This window comes from Symphodus melops, assembly GCF_947650265.1.
Source record: "Symphodus melops genome assembly, chromosome: 3".
Classification (NCBI taxonomy): domain Eukaryota; kingdom Metazoa; phylum Chordata; class Actinopteri; order Labriformes; family Labridae; genus Symphodus; species Symphodus melops.
The window spans coordinates 24,557,989-24,582,078 of record NC_136693.1 but is presented as its reverse complement, the minus strand read 5'-3'; the positions used below and the strand labels follow the sequence as shown (position 1 = coordinate 24,582,078).

Genomic DNA, 24,090 nt, shown 5'->3' with positions numbered 1-24,090 from the left:
CAGCTGAATATGCACATTTTCTCTCTTTCCTGTAAAGAATAACTACTAAAACCAAGATATGTTCATCATATATAGTTTATAGCCGTAACTCCTTGACGCCTGAATTTGTTTCCAAGTATTAAAACATTTCTTTTACATGTTTCTGCTTTCAAGTAGATGCTAAATTAAGATGAGAATGTTTATTTGACAATAACATAAAATACATACGTATTGAAACGTATTGTATATGTATTGAAAGTGCAGTGGAGGAATACAGACGCTATTTTGGCTGCATTTGGAGCAGAAGCGGTTAGATGCAAATTCGTGACAATAGGCTTCAAGGGGTTAAAACGTCTTACTTACTGTTTTCTTGTAATGGAAAGTTTTTTTTCAGCTGTCTCAAAAAAAAAAAACGTTATAGAAAAAAGTAAAATGTATAGCTGCATGTCCTCTTAGGGCTTCCATACAACTGAAAAAGAGTAGCTGAGTGCAGCTTATAAATCAGACAAAATAAATAACTGCACATGAGCTAGTTCACTGTTTGGACTGTAAACTAAAGTGTTTACAATTTAAATGGGGAACTATGAATTAGTTGATTTAAATGAATTTGAATCAGAACTGAACTTTGAGCTGAGCGAGAGCATGCAGCTGCATGTTCTATGTGTCCTTAGGCAAGAGTCTTAACCTGAAGTGATCCCGCTGGTTCGCTGGCGTTGTATGAATGTGTAAGAATGGATTAGTTAGTGATACTGATGGAAACTTTACATAGCAGCCTCATCATTGAGTGAATATATACTTTATTCATCCCCTCTGGGAAATTCAGGAGTGGCCCACTGCACATGAGTTAAAAAGGCAAACACTGAACATAAACATGTTCATTTAAAACATAGAAGCAGTTCATCAATGATTAAACACTGAACGTTTCTGCAGTCCTAAATACTTGTTATCATGGCACTAATTCCCCAGGGTGTTAGGTAGAGAAACAAGAAAAAGGCAGGCAGTGACGGTCACAGCTCCAGTCCTGAGCTGCTACCATTGACCTGTGTGTTATGAAGCCTAATGGCTGTGGGGACAAAGAACCTCCTGAACCTCTCAGTAATAGAAAGGTGGTAAGTTGTAGTGGGTGTGACATGCGGCTTAAAAGGGCTTTCAGTAGTGAGAAAACGAAAAAAGTGCCATACAAGGTCAAGTCCTCAGAAGAGAAGAGAAATGGATGTTCTTCTTGAGACTGCCAGAGAAAACATTTCCTCATTTCAATTTAAAGAAAGCCTAAAAGAAGCTAGTAAACTAAACATTGGTGTATTATTAAATCAGGGTCCTGGTCTCTTGCAGACTGGTGTACTGTCACACTGTCAGGATGTTGGCATGACTTTAGGAATCTGCCCAGCACTGAGTTTGGGTCTCTTAATTCTTCAACAATAGCTGACATCAAAAACAGGTAATAAAGACACAGGAGAATTATTTCTGTTGAACGAGTACATCATCTTCCTGAAGGTTACATTAAGTGTAAGCTCTCTCTAAACAACATCTATCTTCTACTTGTGAACTCTTTCCAGGGGATGGTCATGGTTTCTTCTCATACATGTCTCTGTTTTGTGCACAGACTGGACTGATCCAGGTTGGGGATGAAAGCCTGTTCATCCAGCCGCTGGGGGAATACGAGCCGTCACAGTCGTTCTCTGGACACAAACACCGGCTGCAGCGACAACGACGCTCTGTAGAGTCCAGCTCTGCTCCAGATGCTGAGCAGCCCGTCTACTGTGGGACTGTGCAAGGTGAGAGAGAGGTCACACTAATTTCAAGGCCTTCAGACTAACATATACTGAGAGTAGGACTTTTACGATACTAGAATTTTGAACTTTGATTTACTTTAAGGGAAAATCAAACTATTTAGATACAGTGCTTGTATACATACAAGTACAACAACAAAACAGGACCTAGGCAGCCGATTGGGTAACAGCTTGTTTTTAATGACCAAAATGTGCAAGGGAGCTCCTTCACACTTTCTAAATTGCCAGTGTTTCACCAGTTTTATGAAATGGATCTATCATTTTTAAAGTTCTGGTTGCTTCTTTTGATACGATTAAAACAACAGAGATTGTTTTGAAACACATAGTATTTAGGAGGAAGAGCGTTCTAATAGAATACTGTTTATTAAGGTTAATTGGGGGCTTTTTATGTCTTTATTGTAGAGCTAGGACATAGTACATTGAGTTTTAAATAAAGGACAGATGTCATGGGGAATAACGTGCAGTAAAGGAGCCACAGGTCAGATTTTAACCCGGGCCACCCGCTGTGAGGACTGCAGCTTCTGTACATGGGGAGCGCCCTAACCACTTGACCACAGGCGTCCCACAGTATTCATCCTTCATATAAGAGCTTCACCGCGGCTGTGTGTCTTTGCTGTGCTCTTTAAGACTGTTGCTGATAATCAGCTTGCTAACGCGTCTCTGAACAACTTCCGAACAGTTGCCATGTATGTTTTCTTTAAATTTGACTAAAGTTAACTTTCTTCAATCAGGATTTTAAGCACAAATAGCTCCTGAAAAGGGATCTCAGACTTTCTTAGCGGCAGTACTCGACTGACACAGGAGGGGCTCCAGTGTCTGAGGCAAGACATATTTTAATTCTTAATAGTCAGATTACAGTGGATGGGTGTGGTGTCATTTTGCAGAAAGTGGCTCACCTCAGAAACCCCAGACAATCGTTGAAATGCCTCGTCAGTGCAGCACACAGCACAGAGAGCAAGGCACTCTGAAAACAGGACAGTCAAACCTCCCGCGGAGTCAGAGCTGATAAATCATCAGTATCAGAGCACTCAGAACTCTTTAATGTTCATTCAGCTCCACCGTGTAGTCAGAGAGGCTGTAAGAAATACAGATGTTTCCCTTATTTAATGTGGATCTCCTCTCTGCTACGTTCTTGTTGGAACCTGCTGAGCTCCTCGCTGTTTACACCATCAAACACAGAGCCAACTCACTCTGATCTTTATGGATCTTTCATCAATGGTGAGCATTTTTTCCCCCAACACTTATCGTCTCTTTCGCCAAGATTTTGGAATTTTGAGGTTTGAGAAATTTACATCAAAGATTTCATTTTGTCTATAGCGCACAACAGAGGCCGCTTTTAGTTTGGGATCCACCTAGAAGCATGACATCCTTTGAATAAAGGACTGACTTATGAGTCTTTTTAAATAAGGAACTCTAAAAGTGTAATATTGGCAAGGACCTCAGGATATGATCTGTTCACCATACTTTGGACCACTCTACATAATTTACTGAACATTTAAAAGGGTAATTTTCCAATGATCAGACAATGCCCTGACATTACCTGTCAGGTATCTAAAGTCAGTGGTGAATGGACTTAAGCTTGTATAGCGTTTTCCAGTCTGTTGACATCACAGGTCACACCTATCTATCAATGTGTGTGTGTGAATACACACTGATGGTTAGTTTTACTTTCAGTGCATTTGAAGTTATTCACTCATGGAGATGAAACAACTTGGTTTGACTTTTACAGAAATAATCAACATTTATGTTTGTGTAAAATAATGACTGACATTATTCTCCATTATATAAAAAAACATCTTTAAATAAGAAATATTCTAACTTTGGTGACAGAAAATCTGTTTTAGTAATCCAATTTCAAAATACGAAGTATTCACAATAAAAACAAATCTGATATTCAAAAGTTTAAACTTCATAATCACATAAATACCTTACCCAAATATTAACTTTAAGAAATTCATTGCAGGGGTTAATATCATTTTTCTTCCTAACAGGTGTGTCTTGGTGAAATGAGGGGAGTGAGGTATCCAGGGCTAATTCTTCTAACATTTTCATCAGAGTCCTCTTTCCTTTAATGGCACTAGACACAGCACTTGTCTCTCTTCCTTTGTAAATGAATGAAGTCATTCACAAAACAATACAGCTTGATTTACATAAAATCCCTAAAAGGAACCTTTTAGGTCCTTCAAGAGAAGACCCTGAACCATTTAGTTCTGGGGGCCTTTGGTTGAAACAGGGCCTTTTAATAGCTTGAAACATTTCAGAATTGCTCCCGTAGATGACTTCAGTCAGCAGCTGTAACATGCCGGTATGACTGCAACATAATCATCGTGATCAGTCAAACATAATCCAACAAGTTTTCTTGTTTTTGTCACTTTCAGGCTCAGATTTTGTGTGTCTGACTTCAGTAAATTATAGCTTTGTCAAACTTGAAACAGCTGTAACATCTCTCTCTCTCTCTCTCTCTCTCTCTCTCTCTCTCTCTCTCTCTCTCTCTCTCTCTCTCTCTCTCTCACTTTTTAAAGCTCTGAGACTCCATTGACAAAAACAATAATTTTAACCCGACAGTAAAAGACAGTGCTGGTCAACTGCTGCCTCTCTCAACTCTTTCTCTAGCTTGTTGTGTGTTTTGTCATTATTTTAGCATCATTTTGACCTATTTAGTGAAATTAAACAGTCTGTGAATCATTGTCGGGATAACAGAGTCCTGTTATTGTGTGAAGGCAACTTGAAAAAATAGAAGTTAATCTGACTAAAAGTCAGTAGTATAAACAGGAACCGTTAATTGGATTAGATACGTTCACTTCCTGAAACATGTGTCGAAGTAACTTTAGTATTTGACCAAATATAAGTGTAGTTAAGTCAATGATTTACTTTAATCTGTAATACATATTTATGGACCAAAATGTTTTATTCAATCTGTCGATGTAAAATGTTAATCAGAGTTTATGTTGGAGCATAAATACACATTCTGTGGTGCTTAGATGCTGAGCCATCAGTCTTTGACTCTGTTTGTAGTCTCCATGATGTGCTGTACCCTGTTTACAGTATTAAACTGTAACTGCACTTCTTCCCTCCTGTGGTTTTAATTTACGCAATGTTATTGTACATATATAAAGGTTTCTATTAAAACGTCACCTGAGGATCAATATTGGCCACAGAGAACAAAGTCAAGGACTAATATCAGAACAGACCGCACTTCTCATTTATTTCATTCACGTATTTGACTTTACTGATGACTTCTTATTGGTTCACCAGTCTTTGCTTTCTGCCAGTCACTGACTCCATCTACTGTCACGTGCATACTCTCTATAGACCTCCTGCTGTCATAGACATTCATTATTATATAACTACAGCTACCCCACTTAAAGATTACGGCCACCTAGATGCATCACAGAAGCCTGGTAAACTTCTATGATTGTTTGGTTCGTGACGCAGTAGGTCGACTATAGAAGAAGGCCCAGTAGATACTCGCTAAAAAGGGATATATCACAACCTACTGAAGAAGAGTCAAACATACTAAAGTCAATGAATGTATTCTCCCACTAGCTTTTTTAATGGATTAGGAGACAAGGGCAAAAGATTAATTCAACGACCTTAACAGGCTCATAACTGTTGCTCCACTTTTCTGTGCGTGTAAACATTCTAACTGGTTAAAATGATACGCTGAGGCCCCGATGTTATGCCACTGTGGGGTTCAGAGTAAAAGTGAAAAAGTGGAGTAAAGCACTGGGGCTTGATCGCTGTCTGAAAGAGCTTTAGTGAAGAGAGAAAAAAAAACATTCTGAAAACAGAGCAGGAATGATCGGTGTCAGATTCCTCCAGCCGACAGATAGCATTCAAGCTTCAGGAGCGGGTAATGTGTGCTGTGTCTGATCTGTCTGCTGTTCTGTTAGCATGCAGACAATTATAACCCCCTCTCTGAAGTTCTCCACCTTCTCCCTGTGCTCAGTCGTTAACTAGAGCAGCTGACCTTGAGAACTGAGCTGCACCCCCAAAGTTATGTAACACCAGGCCAGCTAAAGACCACCAGCACTTCTGACAACCTGTATAAATAAATGATTTCCATATGTTCATAACTGGGACATACTCAAAAACGCAGAACGGCTCTTTAGAAGGAAAGAAGAAAAATGTGCAGATTGCTGTGTGTGTGTGTGTGTGTGTGTGTGTGTGTGTGTGTGTGTGTGTGTGTGTGTGTGTGTGTGTGTGTGTGTGTGTGTGTGTGTGTGTGTGTGTGTGTGTGTGTGTGTGTGTGTGTGTGTGTGTGTGTGTGTGTGTGTGTGTGTGTGTGTGTGTGTGTGTGTGTGTGTGTGTGTGTGTGTGTGTGTGTGTGTGTGTGTGTGTGCGTGCGTGTGTGTGTGCAGAGCTGCAGCTCCTCTGCGTGTATGTCTCCAGCCGGCTTACAGCGGTGAGTGTTTTTCACGTTTTCACATGACACACTGTCAGAATGCTGTATAAGGTACCTATACAGCAATGTGATACCTGAGTCTTCATCTTAGATTTGATCTTAATGGTCTAAAGATACTGATACCTGTTTGATACCGTAGCAACAAAGTTTGAAGTTCTTGGAACCCAATATGAGGTTAAAAAAAACACACAAAAAACCCCCATAAAGGATGCACATTTTTTTTAACAATTTTAAAACTACTCTTTGTTTTTCTAGCTGAAGCTTTCGGTAAAAATATGACTCTAGAGCTAAAGTTCTTTCTAAAAATTCTCTACCGCACCTTTTCATATCCTTAAAATAATGTAGTTTTAAAACAGGTGGGATCAAAAAAGTATCAAAGCATCAACAGTACTTGAGTATGGAAAGACACTGCTAATGCTGAGTGGTTTGTGGAAATCTCAACAGACTCTAACTCATGTAATCATTAAAGAATGAAATCATACAGTCAAGTTAAAATTTCCCTTATTATCACTTCTTAGAGCCATGTTAACTGTCAGCATGATTTTATGCCCTCAGACACAAATGAATGGCTGCACTGACCTTTTTTGGCTGCTAATAACTCCAAAAACTGTGCATCATTTGCTCCCTCTAGCGCTAACAAGCGTACGATCTTTAATAATATTCAGATGAGAACCCCGCCTCCCGAACTTATTTCAAGTTTATTGTGTCGCCAGGCTCAAAAAATGTGAAATGAGTCTAAGGAGCTAAGTGCAAGTGTCCAGCATCCCCAAACAGCCCATAATCCTTTTATGAAGTGGAGTTACATAACTGCAAAATAGTGACATTGCAAAAAACCACAGCACAAGTGTAGGTCACAGTCTGTATAAAACGTGCGTAGTCTCAGTGACACCACCAATACAAAGCCCATGATTGACTCATTATAAATAATGTGAAATGTTTTCACATTTAAAACAAAATTTCCCAGCTGATTGGAGCAAAAAAAACAACAACAAGCAGTTAAAAACACGGACATGCTCATTGTTCAAACTGCTCCAGACTGCTCTACAAATAATTTTTTTTATTATTATGTAATATTTACAGACTCAATTTACAGATCCTTTATTGTTGTCTTGATTACTGGAAAGTTTGAGCGCGACATACCCTAATAGATACTTTGGTGCAGTTACCACCAACTCTAAGCTGAAATAATTTTCCACTTTAACTCTTTGTGGCTTTAACACTTGTGTGATTCAATTAGACGGGTTCTTAGATGATTCTACAAAAAGCTTGTGTGTATGCATTTATGTAAAGTATATTCTTTCAGTCCTCCTCTCATGTCCTGCCCCCTTTCAGCCAAAGCTTCCATTTCCCCCCTCAAAACCACAAAGTCTCTGGAGAGAAATGCAGACTTTATTTCCATTAAGAATCAGCATCAAGTATCATGTGAGTAAAAAGAGAACAGTCCTCCACTTGCTGTGTCTGATCTTGAAACATGGAGACTTTTTGATTCAAGTTCTTAATGAAGTCCCCTGCTCTCTGCCGTCTTCGTTAATGAAATTCCTGCTCCACGAAAGGAATCTGAGACTGTCTCTAAATCTGCAGGAAAAACCAAAAGGAAGTGAAGGCAACAGTGGAGCCTCGGCATCTGCTTCCTCAAGTGTGGAGCAGCTTACCTCTGCTCCTGAGGAGATCCTCTTTCACTGAGGGAGAAACATCACACAGGTTACTTTGATCAGGATTTACTCTGAAGAAACAACAACCCTGCAGGATTTCTTCATCTCGTTCTACCATTTTCAGAACATATGGCCAAGTCGCCTTTACTGGCTTGCGGTTGCCACATGTTTTGACTCATAGGTCTCAACCTATGCATTCAGTGTTATAATAGTTTGTGGATAAAAAAAAAAGGAATAAAAGCAAGCAAGCAAGATACAAATATAATAGTGGGAAATAGTCTACCCTTCTTGCCTTTGCAAGTGTTTTGTTCAAAAATAATAAAAGGCTGATCTCTTATTGATGCCAAAACCAAATAAAAACAGGCTATTTTTATAGACTGTAGACTACAAAGTACTGATCTATTAACTGTTTAAAGCTAGTTTCACTCCTCACAGATTTATTTTACAAGCAGAAATTTTAGGAGGGATATGATAATATCTAAACCCAGAGCCTACAGGTCGATGCTGGGGAGGTGGTGGGGTAGAAAATAACTGGTGTCTGTACTGGAAATTAGCAGGGCGGGGGGAGAGACCATATATCCTTCAGCTTAAATAGATTGCCCAATTAGGAGGATGTGGTCGTTATGTGACGCATGTCAGTGAAATCATTGCAGCTCCAGTTGCCGGTCATGCGTCACATAGAAAAAAAAAAATGTTGCAGTGCTTCTCATCATGATCGTATTTAAACCATAGAAAAAGGTCTAAACTGCTCAGTTCAAGCTCATGTTGAGGCGTGTCCAGCCTGACCTTGTTGATAGTTGGACCGCACATAAACCTGGTGCAGAAGGAATGTACCTTATTCAAAAACACTGACGTAAACCCAAAACAAAATAGACCATAGACTGACTGCTTCTGCGTTACGTCACCCAATGGTTTCTGGTGTGTTCGGGTTGCCATATTGGAAATTCTGATTCTACCCCACATCAGATGAATCTAGAAACAGACATAGACAGGAAGGTAGAGCGGAGGAGGTGGGCCTTAAGCGTCCTGTGAAACAGCTATAACACCCCCATCTCTCAGTCAACGTAACCATGGCTTTAGTTCAGCAAATTTTGAATAATTCTTCTTCCAATAAAACCAGAATGGATGAGTTTTATGTAAATTCAGTCCCCGGTAAACTGTTTAAAAAATCGAGTTGTTTAAACTGAAATGAAATTAGTGTGTGGGCTTCTTTAAATGATTATATTATAGGTTACCAACACTGATTGTTTTAACAGTCTTTAGTTGTAATGAATAGAGAAAGGAGTGATAAAAACAAAAAGTTTTTTTTTGTGCCAGTCTGTAAGACTTGTCATCTCTGCTGTAAAAATAGACATTTTAAAATGGGACCTACATGTATAGGGGATTAACTCACTGCAGAAGAAAGACCTGTGAGGAAATTCAAGGAACTGCGTGTTTTTGCACTTCTGTGTTTGATTCATTTTCTCAATACTAGAGTTTGCTACTCAAACTTCGAATTGATGTTACCTAATTCAGTTTGTGACAAACATTCACTATAAAATGTACGTTTTTGCACTTGACCTTATAGGAATTTGATCTTCTAAGACTGACAGCTGCTAACTTTTTCCATGTACTTTGTATGAGTCGTCGGCCAATCTCTGTACTGAATCTAGACAGTTGACATTAGATGAATTTTCTAAATTGATTAGCTTCCATCTCAAACCAAAGTGGGTGTTCTAAAACATTTATTTCTCAAAATGTTAGTGTTATTATTGTTTTGGGGAATTTCAATAAATTTTGTTGTCCAAACTCAGGAACATCCTTCACCACCACACTTTTAACACCCTTTTTAAAGCTTTAAGTTTTTATCTGAATAGTTACACTTTGGTTTTGATTAATGCCATTGAAAAACATTTTTAAGATGTTTTCTGTGGCTATTGTCTGTGAGCTCCTGAACAGAAAAAGATGACTTTAGGACTGACCCCAGAAACAGCAGCTGATCAGGCACTGTGTGAGTCATGATCTCACACAAAGTGCTGAGCAGACAGAGTCATTGTTTGCCTCTGGTGCTGGTGTTCGTTTCACAGTTCAAACACTGTAATTTGTCACTGTATGACTCAAAAACGTCCCCTTTGTTTTTTATTGCCAGATTTCCCCTTCCAAACAAGGAGCAGCTTTGTGATCCCTGTGGGGGTTTCTCACTTTTCTTCCTGGGTGGGGAAGTGGAGCTACTTTTGTTGATATTCCCACAAGCTCTCATCTGTCATATCGGGGCATTCAGTGTCATGTTTTTAAACCATATTTAGGGCCGAAGCACTGACCAGTGCGAACGACCCTATTGTATCCCTTCCAATTATTTTTCTTTTTTTCCTTCCGCCCCTTTGACGCCATTTTTCACTGCCTGAACATGAATCAAAACTCGGCAACATTTCCAAGGTCATCAGGTCTGGAGAAAAAATTTATATTTTTGTAGTTTCGTGCCCCCTTGAAATTTTCAAAAGGGCCTCCCCATAGAGGTTCTTTTGTCGGACGTGCATGAATTTTTTATGCACATTAAGCATGTGAGATCTCACATAAAATCGTCTTACACCCATAGTCAAAACCAAACAGGAAGTCCGCCATATTTTTTTTAAATGGCTGAAATTCGCGTTTCACAGGTTAGCTATTTGAAAGAACTCTGACAAAAGCGTTTATCCGATTGACACAAAGTCAGTGTCTGTGAGTTCTTGACATGTTGAAGCTCTCTCGTTGTGCTCTGCATGTTATTTCATCAAAGGGCGTGGTCATACGAACACGTTGTTCGTTACAAACAGGAAGTAGTTTGTTTAGGAGCTTAATATAGGCGTAGACTCACCAAACATCACACACATGATCCCAGTAGAAAACTAAAACTAGTCATGTTGGTATAATAAGTGAGTTTTTTTTGTCCTACATGCACCAATTTTTTATGCTCATTGGGCAGGTCAGGAGCTACATAAAATCCTCTTACATCCATAGTCATAACCAAACAGGAAGTCCGCCATATTTTTTTGAATGCAAGAAAAATGGCCGAAATTCATTTTTCACAGGTTAGCTATTTGAACGATCTCCTACAAAAGCATTTAACCGATCATCCTAAACTCAGTGTCAGTGTGTTCTAGACATGTTGAAGATCTCCTGTTGTGCTCCGCACGTTATTTCGTTAAAGGGCGTGGCCATCAAACGTTGATGCCTCGGCACACTCATTTTTTACCTTTTCAAAAGGCCTCCCCATATACGTTTTTTTTCTTCGATATGCATGACAATTTTTTTATGTTGACCATGTCAGGACCTACAAAAAATCCTCTTGCACCCATGATCAAATCCCAACAGGAAGTCCGCCATAATTTTTTTAATGTATAAAAAATGACCCAATTTTACATTTTAAAGCTTCCTTTTTTAATACTTTTACCCCAGACCTTGATCATCAGATCATCACAAACTCAATGTCAGTGTGGCCACGGCGTCCCGTCATACTTTGAGTTTTACACAAATCAAACTGTAATGCCTGCTGCTTGGTCACGTGTTGCGGTTGCACTCCCGTGATCGCAACACACCCCGACATGCACGTGTTGCTTCGGGCCCTTCATCACCGCTTGCAGTTTTAATTGTCTTTTTGTATTGTTCTCTCGCATACCTTCAGTATAATGTAGGATGACCTGCGTCTTAAAGTTAAGAACAACAAAAAGTTTGCAGGACCTTAAGAAATATCTACAGATCAACCACAGATGCCTTTTTTTTTTTTTTTTTTTACAGATGAATCTGGTAATGGACATTGCTTAACCTTAACTTCTTGCATATTGAGCTGCTATTTGATAAAAAGTATTGGGGGATATCCCTTACCCTTCACCTCTACCAATATAGCCCACAATGAGTCAGCCATTCCCTAAGAGACAACCTCTGACAATAAAATCACAGCAGTGTGTTTCCATTTGTTCTTTGATAGCAATCCTGCCACATAAATTCAGTAAATCAACCATTCAATCTTTATGTGTATAGCACTAAATTATCACAAAATGTTATCTCAAGACACTTCACAAAAAGCAGGTAAAGACTTTACTCATTGTGATATTATGTACAAAGACCCAACATTAAAGCCCCGTTTCCACACAGCAGTCTGGTACGGATCAGTACAGTTTGGTTCGGTAAAGCCTGATCCCGTTTGAAGGAGTGCTTACGTTTTGTCATTAGGTTATGCAGTTAATTATATAACATTATTAAAATGATTGTTCTTAAATAATTTGCAAGACTGATGCAGTAGCTGTGCTTGAAGGTATTCAACTTCAAAGAAAGAAAATCCAGGGCATCAAAAACAGAGAGCAACACAAGTGCAGAAACCAAGGTGTGGGATGCAAGGCTTGATATATTATGTATGCAACAATTATTCTGGCCCTTTGGCTTTCAATACTCTGGGGCCCTCTTGGTTCTTGGTTAAGGGTTTCTGACTTGGTTGAATCTTTAATGCAGTGTTACTGAGAGCCCCCTGCATTGTCACTGGCCTGTCAGAGCTTCCCTGAGAACAAAACATCTATCAGTCACATTTGTTCACCCCAGGAAACAAGCTAAACAGACACCAGATGGGCCAAACAATACAATGCTCTTTCCAAGCTCGAACTTGGCCTCTGCAGAGGTGTCTGCTGAGGGCCTCAAAGAAGTAGACCCACATCGACTCTGCAGCCCCCAGTTAAATACATTGAGGAATGTAAAAACCTCCTAACACCCTTAACAAGCCGAATTAATGTCAGCACTAATTATAGTGATGAAGAGGAGCAAAATAAGGGAGTGGATTGATGCTTTGACTAAGTTCAGTTTTAATCTGCTGGATCAAAAGTGCATTCATCATTTATTACCAATTGATTTTAACATTAACATCTTTTAAATCTATAAACCATTCTTATGTGTTAAAGGGGCCATGCAGTAACTTTTAATGCTTTGCTACATTGCTTATTTTGGGAAAAATATCTCAAAAACAATGTGGATATACATGGAGGCTGTATCTAGTAATTTCTCAGCCTCACATATGAGGCTTGACAAAATAAGTTTTCGACTGTTTTTTTTTTCTTTTTTTAATTCCATAATAAATCAACCCATACAATATGTTTACCTTTTCAAAAACAATGTGTCAGCTGTTAAAGAGGTTCACTGAGCTAGAGCTCTGCAGACTGCTTCAGGAGGGTGAACACGTGTTTGGTTCATCACAAAGTTGGGCTAAAGCTACTAATGATGTTCTAACTATGGCATACACTAACATTGTCATTGATTTTTAAGTTGAGTTTCGTAAAGTTACCAAAATTACAAAATACAACTGACCCTATCTGGATTGATGTATAGCTAATCTTCATTGCCAGCACTCGGTAGTGATGGACTCTATTGCTTCTTCCGCCATCTTGGATATGTAGTAAAAATAAGACTCTGCTTAGTGCAGTTCTTTTTTATGCCATGTTTTGTGTCCATTGCTGTCGGAGATGTGTGTGAATGGAGAACTCTGGAAAACGACTGGGGCAAATTTAACTTTACTGGTGCATTTAAGAAAGGGGCTAAAAGAGTTTAAACACCTCACAGATTTTCTGTTTGGGTTTCTATTTGTATACTGGTGCTGTTGTGGTCAAACTTCAAGTCACAGATTTTAAACACCTGACTGTCCTACAATCCAAACATTTTAGGCACAGTGTGGTCAGTCCTGAGAAGTTACTGAGGTCTTGCAACATGCAGCACAGAGGTGTTTTTGTCATGTTGTACGTTAGCATCACCTTGTTACCGGTTTCTGTTGACCTCGCTCTGAATGCATGCACTGCCGGATTGTAATGCTTTGATTCTTCTAATTCTGGCTATTTTCTTACCTTAGTATTTTGTGTTCTTTTGTTGAAATGCAAACATTTAGGGTTTGCTGGAATCTGCAGCACAAAGAAAACCCAGAGCCAGATCCTGCAGAGCTCCCATGACACCACTCAGTCCAGATAGAGCATTAAGAAAAGCTCAGACCCCCCCTTGAGTCTTAGCTTCCAGTAATTACAGAGTGTAAGAATCGTGTTAGTGGAGAAAAAAGGGGCGAGATCCCCCAGCAGGCCGCTGTGTTTGACAGAGTTGAGACGAGGGGGGAGTGATGGAAACAGACATGTAGTGTAAACACATGTTCTGAGGCTGTTCCAAGCATTCAGCACTGATGATCACTAAGCCGCATGCAGAGTGCTGCTATCATATGCAGCTCTTGGTCTCTCGCTGTACATACTATATTCTGACACTGCCAAATATGTCAGAGAAAATATATTTGTGCCATTTCTGTCTCCTCACCCTGGGTTGAATGTGTTTAATTTAAACTTGTCCTTGGTTTGTTAGAAAAACAAAGAAGTCCTGTTTGTTTGTGTCTTTTTGTCCTTTATGTAGGAAGATACCTATTACATAAAGTTTTATTGTAACATATTACCCTGGCTGAAATACTATATCATCTCTCTGCTGGTATTGTTCACTCTGTACACTTGCAGAGAAAATTGAATAAGTGTGTGTGACTGATGGAAAATGTGTTCGTCTTTCTAAATCCCTCTATAAACGTGGAAATGCTGCAGCTGTGGAAAGTATGCTGGCATAACAAATCACAGAAATTATATACAGTATAAGGACATTATCACATGTGGATTGACTTATTTTTCCCCTCCCCTTGTTAATCAGCCAATGATGTGGCAGCAACTCTGTGCATTAACACTCAAACTCCCAGAATTCCAGAACTCCTAGGAAGGCCCAAACGGTGATTCTGATCCCATATATTTAAATATTATTAAATGATAAAACTTCCTTTCTCGAAATAATGTGTAATAATAAACATCAGGAAATAAATCTGGAATCCTAATATGCACTATCAAGTAGGAAATCACATAAGCTGCTTTTGTAGGCTTATTGCGCGTTCCATTTGATCTCAGTCAGAAATCCTGAGTTGCTGGTCAGATAAGTCATCAGGAAGACTCCTCCTTAAGTCGGAATTCCGACTTGGAAACTTGGAGCAACTTCAGTACTGTGTTAAAATCCAGATCCAACAGTTATGTTTCAGCTATAGTGTTTATGAGCAGCTTTGTCCTCTTTCTGTGTAATTTAATTGATCACACTGAAAGCATTGTGCGAGTTCTATCTGTTGACACGTTTGACCACTATGGCCAATGGTCGCCATACTCAGTGTTTTTTTGCTTTTTTGTCCTTTGCCAATCCCGTCCCTGAGAAACAGTGATCTATACAGCAAGCATGAGCATTTCAGTGTCCATTTTTAAGTCAATCTCAGTAAAATCTGTTAATTTAGGTTCATAGTGCTGTATTAAGACAGATTTCAGCCGACTTTGATAAAGTAAAATTGTCACTCAGCGCCAGCTGAAACAGAACACTGGTAGTTGGTGTCCATCTCATAAATCCTGGTACTGATCCTACCAAACAGGCGATCAAACTAGGACTTGGTCAGCTTCAAGTACTCAAAGCTGCAGGAAAGTTCAACCAGACACATGAGTTAGGAGGGGAGATGAACCCAGCTGTGATGTTATGAACACAGACATGGTGGTGTTTGGATATCAGACGTAAAAAGGCTCTGACTGTGGAATGGTTTTAGTGCCAGACAGAGTTGTTGGAGTGAAACAGTAACTGCTGCTTTCCTGGGATATTCTTCACATTAGTCTTTGGAGTTTACATCAATGTTGTAAAAAAAAAATTCCACTGAGCAGCATTGCTAATGTGAGAAACACCTTTCTAATGAGAGGTCAGAGCAGGATGGTCAGACTGGTTCAAGCTAAGAAGACATCAGATGAAAACCCTGAAGTTACAACAGAGCTCTGAAGAACAACATTGGCCAAATATCCAATTCATCTTTGTCTTAGCACTCACACTGGTGCGATCAGATTCAAATTAACCGAAAAGATTAAACACTGACCATGTTAAATGACTTGTTTTAGCTGACTGCTTCTGTCGTTATACTTATCATCGTAACAACAGATGTTTTTTATTGCAATGTCAAAAATACTAATACAACAAAAATACAACAGGCCCACTTGTTAATCGTGTCAGCTATGCCCCTAATTAACAGATTTTGTTTTTCAAAATCAGAATGGAGCCGATCCCCCTCAGTACAGTGTGTGCCAGTGATGACAATAACGTATCAGACCTATTTGCTTTTTTGTACCAGGCTGTAAACATAATTTATGCTGTTGTCTGTATGGGACTTCCGGTGTTCCTAGACTCAGCCTCAAGTGGACGCTCGATAAATTGCAGCATTTTTTGTTTTTCTGCATTGGCTTCATCATTCAAGACCAGAGGCTGTCGCTAGGGCAGCACATCTGGACAGAAATAGCAGTTTATTTTTTTCTCCTCTTTCCTTCATTTGTCACTGTCCCCTTCCATCTATTAGCCTCAGACGTTGTATCACACATTATAAAATGGGGCTTACTGGTTTCTTTTTAAAACTGAAGGTTGGTGTGTGATTAGTGCCCTACAAGGTAAGCGCTTTTTGTGATAGAGCTGCGGCTAAAGTCACAGAGTGCTGAAAACAGCTGACGACTGTAGGGCACTCTGTGGAAATGGAAGAGACACTATTCCCCCTGAAGGTGATTGAACTGTTTCATTGACTTTGAAACTAATATTTTGAGGTGGAGAAGTTACATAGTGTTGCTTGAAATATTTAACTAAGAGTGATCTAAAAATTTCTGATTTTACGTGTTAGCCATGACACCCTATTTCAGCCCACCTTAAAAGTGATTATTATCAGACGACAAATAAGGTTGTTAATAAACTGTTTTCAAAGATGACTGCATAAGAGAGCAGACGACCTTCCTAACATCCACATCTACTCTCAACTTAAACTCTACTTTTTCATCTCAGGTTGGGGTCAGTCTCTAAACACCGATCAGTAGATATGAATGCAGAGCAGTGAAGTTGTTGTATTGTTGAGTTCTGACCTCAAGACGTTTTTGTGGTTCACTTTACTAAATAATCCTGCTTCGTGTTTGTGTCTGCAGGGAAGAAGAAGGAGAAGGTGACGAAAATGGGTGAGGACGGTCGTGGGAAGAGAAACGCCATCAGGCTGCATGAGGCATACACTGTGGAGACGGTGGTGGTGGCTGACTCCGACATGGTGCAGTACCACGGCGCCGAGGCGGCCCAGAGGTTCCTGCTGACCGTCATGAACATGGTGAGAGTCAGAGACAAATATGACGGAAGACCTAAACGGACATTCATCCATATATTTGCTAAAACTCCACTTCCCAGGGATAACAAGTACATTTCAGATGTCTTCTTACAACATGACTATAGATTATTAAACTTTTTATACTGTCAATGAATAAATGTTACACAAAAACTGCACTTCACTAACATTCTGTTTAGGGATGCAATAATTCAAGATTATCATGGTGTGGTTATAATCTGAGAAAAAGTCTGGGTTCCACAATTAACACATGTATGATAACATCACATGGACATCCTTTGAATTTAAATGCCAAGCCAAGTCTAGCTTTCATTAGATTTTCATTATTGTATCTTAATTATTAATAAAGTAACACTATGATTTACTTTGTTAAGATTCCAGAGGAAAATATGTGTTAATGTCATTAACAGTTATATACATCTATTTGTTAATAATATATTTCGAGTAATTCATCTAATCTTACATGTCTGTTTGATTTCTTTTCTTGAAAATGTATTAAACTCCATGATGTGGTGCAGTGAGCTCATGTTAACCTTTTACTCCCTGGGTATTTACTTCCAGTGTCAACCTTTGTTTAAAAGATTTAAGCCATAAAGTGCAAAATCTTCCATTTCATGATTGTTCATAACAGCCAAAAAAGTTGACAGCAGAAATAAACGTGTTTACAGCCTGGTTCTTAAAACAAACAAGGTCCGATGAGTTGTGGTCCTCATGGTTATACACTGTGCTCTGGGTCTGTTTTGATTTTATGAACGATACGTGTCATCCATAGTTAGACCCGTAGGTGACGTGATTGACAGGTGGGTGCTGTGTAACGGTTTGTCCTGACGCTCTCAGACTGTTGTTAGGTTAACTGTAGGTTAGGCTGAGACAGCATTTCCAGCATGACAGCTGCTGCCGATGAGCCTCTGGAGCCCCCTGCAGTAACAGATAGCTGACGTCACTCAATAATAATATTAATAATATTTAAGTCTATTATTAGGAAGGATGTGGAGTATTGGAGGAAGTAACATTAATAGAAATGGTCCGTGACGGAAATCCTTCTCAGGACTATTTTGTCTTTAATAGATGACATGCAGCATTACTGATGTCTGTTTACCTTACACTGATGCCTCACCAAATACATGTTTCATGAAGTAACTTCTCACTAATATAATAACTCAGTTATTATGGATCACCTTTACTTTGGTGAAGATACTTTATGATGTTTGAAGTGTTTGGCACATTAGCCACAACTGTTTACAGACAGGTTTTGCCGACTGGAGCTCTGTTTTCTTCAGAGGTTTATTCATAGATACACACTTCTCACTGTGTCCCTCTGCCATAGTAATGTTAATATAGTATAGCATCTTGATAAACCTGGGACATTAAGCTTGTGCACCACAGCTGTTGTCACATTGTGTGTTGTCTGCCCCCATAACAAAGTACCACTGCCTTTTCTCCATATACACTTAACACAACAGAACCAAGCTGAAGTATTCGGGCATGAACATTAAGCTTATGCAGAAATATAAAAAACTGCAGATTTTAACTGTTTGTGTTGTGTATAATAAGGGCATTGGCTGATCTGGCCATAAGCCAGTGGTTGACTTCACTGAGATTTGTCGAAGTCTCTGGTGAGAACAGAAACACCCTGTTTAGCGGAGCCTTTACGAATAATTAAACCACAGTTAATGAAACTGGTTCATCACTGCATCCCTGATTGTGCGAGGCCTTTAAACTGTATCAAACATTCACTGCATTCCTTTCAGCTCTTTGGTCTCTCCTGAACCTGAAAAGTGTGTCTCTGTCTCGCTCAGGTCTACAACATGTTCCACCACCGCAGCCTGGGGATCAGGATCAACATTCGAGTCACCAAGCTGGTGTTGCTTCACAGCCGCCCAGTAAGCCTGACTTTTTACCATCTGTGACCCCTCTTAAAACTCTCTGTCGGACCCCCACAGCAGATACTGCCCCACCCAGTGTCTGTCTGTTAAGATTACTTAAACCTGTTTTCCTTTAAAATGTGTTAAATGTTAAAGACGCTAAGAATATCAGCATGCAATAATTTACAAAAGCGTGTAAAGACTTCTATCTGATTCAATAAAAGTTTTTTAGAAAAACGACGTGGACCTAATTACAGACAACTTAAATATTTTAATAAACAAAAAGGTCCCAAAGAAACTAAATCAACATTTTCAAAAAAGTATAAAACTAGGACTCATGAGCAACAAGGAACGCTGATATGTAGAAGTATGAACTGACACAAAAGACTATTACTGCATTCATCTGCTCCTCTGATTGTCCCAGTTTCAGAGTCGGGAAGTCATTCTTCCGACTTCGGTGTGTTCACGTGATTTTAGTTCGGAAAGTTAAATGATGCTACCAAGAAGATGTGTGGAATGTCTCTGTTACATGTTATATTTAAACAAAAGGTTGATGTATAATAGTGAATTAACAAAACATATCTTAACATTAACAAAACACATCCCTCATCATAATTTCTTGTTTTGATCTCAAAAACATGCAGGCAAACTCCTGCACACTGTCTGAATTGTACAAATAAGTGAGCAACATTTCGGTACAGAAACGATGCCATTTCATTTGTGCAATATAGACGGTGACAAACACAATAACTAGTTAGTGGACATAGTTTTATTGGTTCCATTTGATTCCATTGATAATGGTTCAGCCTATTTCACTGCTGCAGGCAGAAGTAGTTGTAGTATTAACCTGAAGCTATTACAAGGGTTAGCTGGTTGTACCTATAATTAATTATCTGGACCCTCAAATGTGTAAAAACAGGGTACATGGGATATCACATCCAGCGATAGATTGCACATGGTCATTTTTTAACATCTATCTTGTCACTATTTATTAATTTAACAAGCTTTGAGTATTTGTGGGACTCCTGGGATTCGTGTAATATCAAATCTAAGATAAACACACAGCACTAGGAGACGAGGAGGTTAATCTGTGTCTGCTCTTTAGGAAAAGCTCAAAGTGGGTCATCATGGTGAGAGGTCGTTGGAGAGCTTCTGTCAGTGGCAGTATCAGGAGTTTGGGGGGCCGCGGTACCTGGGCACCAACCACGTTCCTGGTGGACGAGACGACATTCCACCTGTGGACACTGCTGTGCTGGTCACCAGGTACTGTATGTAGGCAGCTATAACTAAGTGTATAAAATGTGCTCTCAGCTTCATTCATCTTCGAAATGAAGATGAATTAACTCGTGATTACAAGCGAAGGGATAATGTTTGAGCTTTTCTATGTCTGCGATCCAGTCTCGAAGGATTTATAACCTAACGGTACGTCTTGAGTCGAGTTACGTCATTTTAATCAAATCACTGGTGTACAACCATACATTGACTGAATGTCCAGGCAACATATATGAAAGTACAGAAAGAAGAATTTGGTGGTTAGTCATTTGTGAGGATGGATGCACGCTGCCCACTCTAAACCTAAATTCCAAAAAACAAAACTGTGGTGGGGCTGCTTTGTTGCGACCTCGTGCTGCTCCTTCAAAGGAGCTGGGCACCCTAAGACAATCTCTACTATCCTGGTCCTGCTCATGACACAGGGTGGGTTGGGGGGAGGATTCAGGTCTCCCCTAGTCTGTCAGTGAGGCAGGTTTGTTCTCCATCCTCATGTTTCAATCCCGACACGGCAGCATCTGGCACAACATGACACATTCCTAATTTAGGATTAGCTATTATTATCTGCTCTAACTCCAGTACTTTGGGGGGGGGGGGGGGGGGGGGGGGGGGGGGGGGTTAAATGAGTACTCATGTCTGCTGTCAGATCCTATCCTGTCTCTTTTTGCTGTGAAGGGGGAGGGAGGGGGGTGAATACAGGGGTCTTTTGTTCTGGAGCCGTGGAGCGGGGGGAGCAGGGGAGAGAGGGATGTTGCCAGCAGCAGTCAGGGTGATAGAGAGGCGGCGGGCGGGCAAATTAAAGCGTGTCACAGCACTCTCTGGTTTCCTTTTTGTGCCCGGTCACTCAGCGCCCGCCTGTGTGTCTGTGTGTGTGTGTGTGTGTGTGTGTGTGTGTGTGTGTGTGTGTGCGACTACTGTAGCTGGAGTCTCATCTATCTGAAATGTCTGTTAGTGTCTCAAACAGCTTATTAACAGTCTCTTCTGAGGGGATCGTCAGATATTTGATACAGGCCTGTGATCTTTTCTTGTCTTTCATATAATATGCATCGGTATCAGCCTGCTGCCACATGAAAAAGGTTTTTGATCCGACGTTCAGACCACAAGTGAAGCTAATTTTCACTTTGTGCTTCTCAACAGAGTTTGACTGAAGGATCTTTGTGTGTTTTTGCATTAGATAATCACAAGTTCATCGTAAACAGAAAATCAAACTCTTTGATGTCTGAGTTTACATCGTCACAGCTGGGTCATGCTCCTCTGCTTCTGTCTGGAAGATCTTTCCTGCTGCTTCCAGCAGGCCTGGCCGGTGCCCAATGTCTGACCTTTTACAAACCAGTGCAACGATTTGTTGACTAAATTTAAAATAAAAAAATAAGTTGCGTTCAAAAATGATCACCAATGATTATTTGGTTATGTTTACCTGAAGATTTTTCCTGCTGTGCGAAGACATTAAATCATTCTTCAGAGCAGAGTTATTGGTCACCTAATGTGTCCTTATAGATGTTCTTGTGTTTTGAGGCCTGACGTGGCCATCTAACCTCTCGAGCACTCAGTGTTGCAAATAGAATTGATGAATTTTCCTGCTGCAGAGTCCTGAGTTTAGTGAGAAAGCACTGGGTAGACGTTTTGGTCTGCTCCTGGGCGGAAGTTGCTAACTTCAGTGCTAACCCCGTCACTCATCAGGAACTATCAGCAGCAGGACACAGAGACAGCCTTGAGTATTAGCGAGTTGGGGCTTTTATTTTGGCACACACAGCTTAGACAGAATTTGTCGTAATAAATCTTGCAGCTACCGATCTGTCATTCTCTGCTGCTCAGGTCATAGCAACGCAAAACTCACCGACATGCACTCTCAATCTCCTGCTCTCTCTCTTCACTCTCTCTCCAACCTACACTTACAAAAGTTAAAGTTAGTCTTGCAAAAGTTTGAACGATCACATTTGCGAGCGTTGCAATGCATGGTTTATGTTGCACCGCAAACATTGCTCATGTATTAACTTGTTTTAACTACAAATACAATGCAAAGGTGCATTGAGATGTTATCAGGCTGGGTGAAGAATGACGCTGCTTTGGTTCAAACAAAACTTGAAGCTCTTCAGGGACTTTTTTTCTGTTTCATTCTGAACTTAAGGTTAAAACTGTATGAGTGATGTCTGAGTGTGGACGATCCATTTAAAGCAAGTGCATTAATTGTGAGTAAGGGGCCCCATCATAAACTCGCCTCATAGTCATACTTTTTAACATTAGAGTCAGCATGTCCTGCTGTGTTTTGATTTCAGTTTTAGACCATTTCAACATTAGCTTTGTCTTTTTATCTTCCTTCATTATCACCAGCTCTCTGTCTTTGTTATGCATTTCTTTGTGCAGCTGCAGCCTTCTCAATCTGTTTAGTGCTTCCTCCTTGCAAACGGGAGTCGGCTTTGCTTAATGTTGCTTCCACTTCCAGCTGGTCAGAGGCTGCAGTCCGGAAATGCAGCCAGCTGTGCTCACTGTTTAGCAGCCGTTACACAAGCAGAACAGAGCTGAGCCACCAGCAGGCTGAGTCAGGCTGAGTTACAGTGTCTGAGAGTGTGAGGATGAAGGTTTGAATGTAATCACAGGTCGGGGTAATAGTTAATAACATGTTGTAAAAGATACTGATTTGACATGTTTGTCTTTGTTTAAGGATGTCCGAGTTCTGCTGTGGAAACATGGACTTTAACTTTTAAAGGAAGTCATCTGTAGGTTCTTCGATAAAGATTCATAAAAGTTCTTGAATCAGTCAATGGACTTTTATTCACAGATGATCTGATGTCCGTGTCTTATGTGGAAGACCCTTGTTTAGTCGAGTCTACACAGTTTGTATAAAAGGCAAAGTTCTGATTTGTTGAAGTGAAGTTTAAGCATCTCTGCAGGAGATGTTTGTGACCTTGTCCCTGTTTCTAAGAAACCAGTAGGAGTGCCTGTACGAAAGACAGGCTGTGCAGTACATCTCTGCAGATCAGAGATATATAAAACCACAGGACTGACATTTTTCAAGTCACCAGCTATTTGCATATGTGGTGTTTATGGGTGTAAAAATCCCCAGAGACTAAAAAAGAGACGTGTCTGGTGTGGTTGGATTCTACATGAATGTGTCCTCATTCAAATGGAAATGTGTGACATCTGTTTTGTGCTCTTATTAAGTAGTAAAATATGATGAAAGGGTTGGACAAAGTGAACCTGTTCTTTTTTTTTTTTCTTTCTTTCAGGACAGATTTCTGTGTTCACAAAGACGAACCCTGTGATACTGTGGGTGAGTACCACTATGGCTGTCCTGTCATAAACATACTTGTGTGTGTGTGTGTGTCTTCATGTGTCTACAGTCACTGTGTGTTCATTGTTGGGCATGAGGTGAGCTCAGCTGGAGATTAAAGGTCACATATTATGCAAAATAGACTTTACAATGTTTTCTGAAAATACTGTGTCTTTAGCCTGTCTACAAACCCCCAAATATGGGAAAAGTTCATCCTCTCTGTCTTTTGCCTGCTCTACTTTTCAGAAAATGTGTTAAACAGGTAGTTTGGAGATTTTCCTTTAGTGACATCACAAAGGGCAGTAACCCCTCCCCCAGGTGGGTGACACTTGTTCTGCCCTTTGAGTCTGCCTTGTCACCTTAAAAATTGGGGTATGGAGTCAGAAATCTCCCTGAGCTATACGAAAGGGACGTACAGTAGTCGAACACAGATCCTTTTCATTTAAAGCTACATACACAGAAACAGCCTGTTCTGTTCCCGTTCGACAGCGGCATTAAAAGACAAACAAAATCCAGCCGTGTTTAAATACACAGTCGATTTTTTCTTCATCTGTATTTCTCCTCAAGGCACACAGCCTACTCTGAAACAAAGCTTGATTGCGTTTTGTAACAAAGAGCCACATGCCAAGGCAGTTTCTCATTCAGAGGTGTGTTAAGCGTCTGTAGCATACGTCTCCTCTCTCTTAAATG

At 40.0% G+C, this 24,090-nt stretch overlaps 1 protein-coding gene across 2 annotated transcripts in view; it reads left to right on the top strand.

The window, feature by feature from the left end:
* Positions 1-24,090, top strand: part of adamts17 (ADAM metallopeptidase with thrombospondin type 1 motif, 17) — a 79,949-nt gene that overhangs the window by 7,278 nt on the left and 48,581 nt on the right. For both annotated transcript variants that reach the window (XM_079339972.1, XM_079339971.1), the window contains exons 3-7: positions 1,583-1,754; positions 16,808-16,980; positions 18,795-18,878; positions 19,966-20,123; positions 23,357-23,400. In XM_079339972.1, the coding sequence (XP_079196098.1) occupies positions 1,583-1,754; positions 16,808-16,980; positions 18,795-18,878; positions 19,966-20,123; positions 23,357-23,400 (631 nt within the window). The remainder of the gene's footprint in view (positions 1-1,582; positions 1,755-16,807; positions 16,981-18,794; positions 18,879-19,965; positions 20,124-23,356; positions 23,401-24,090) is intronic.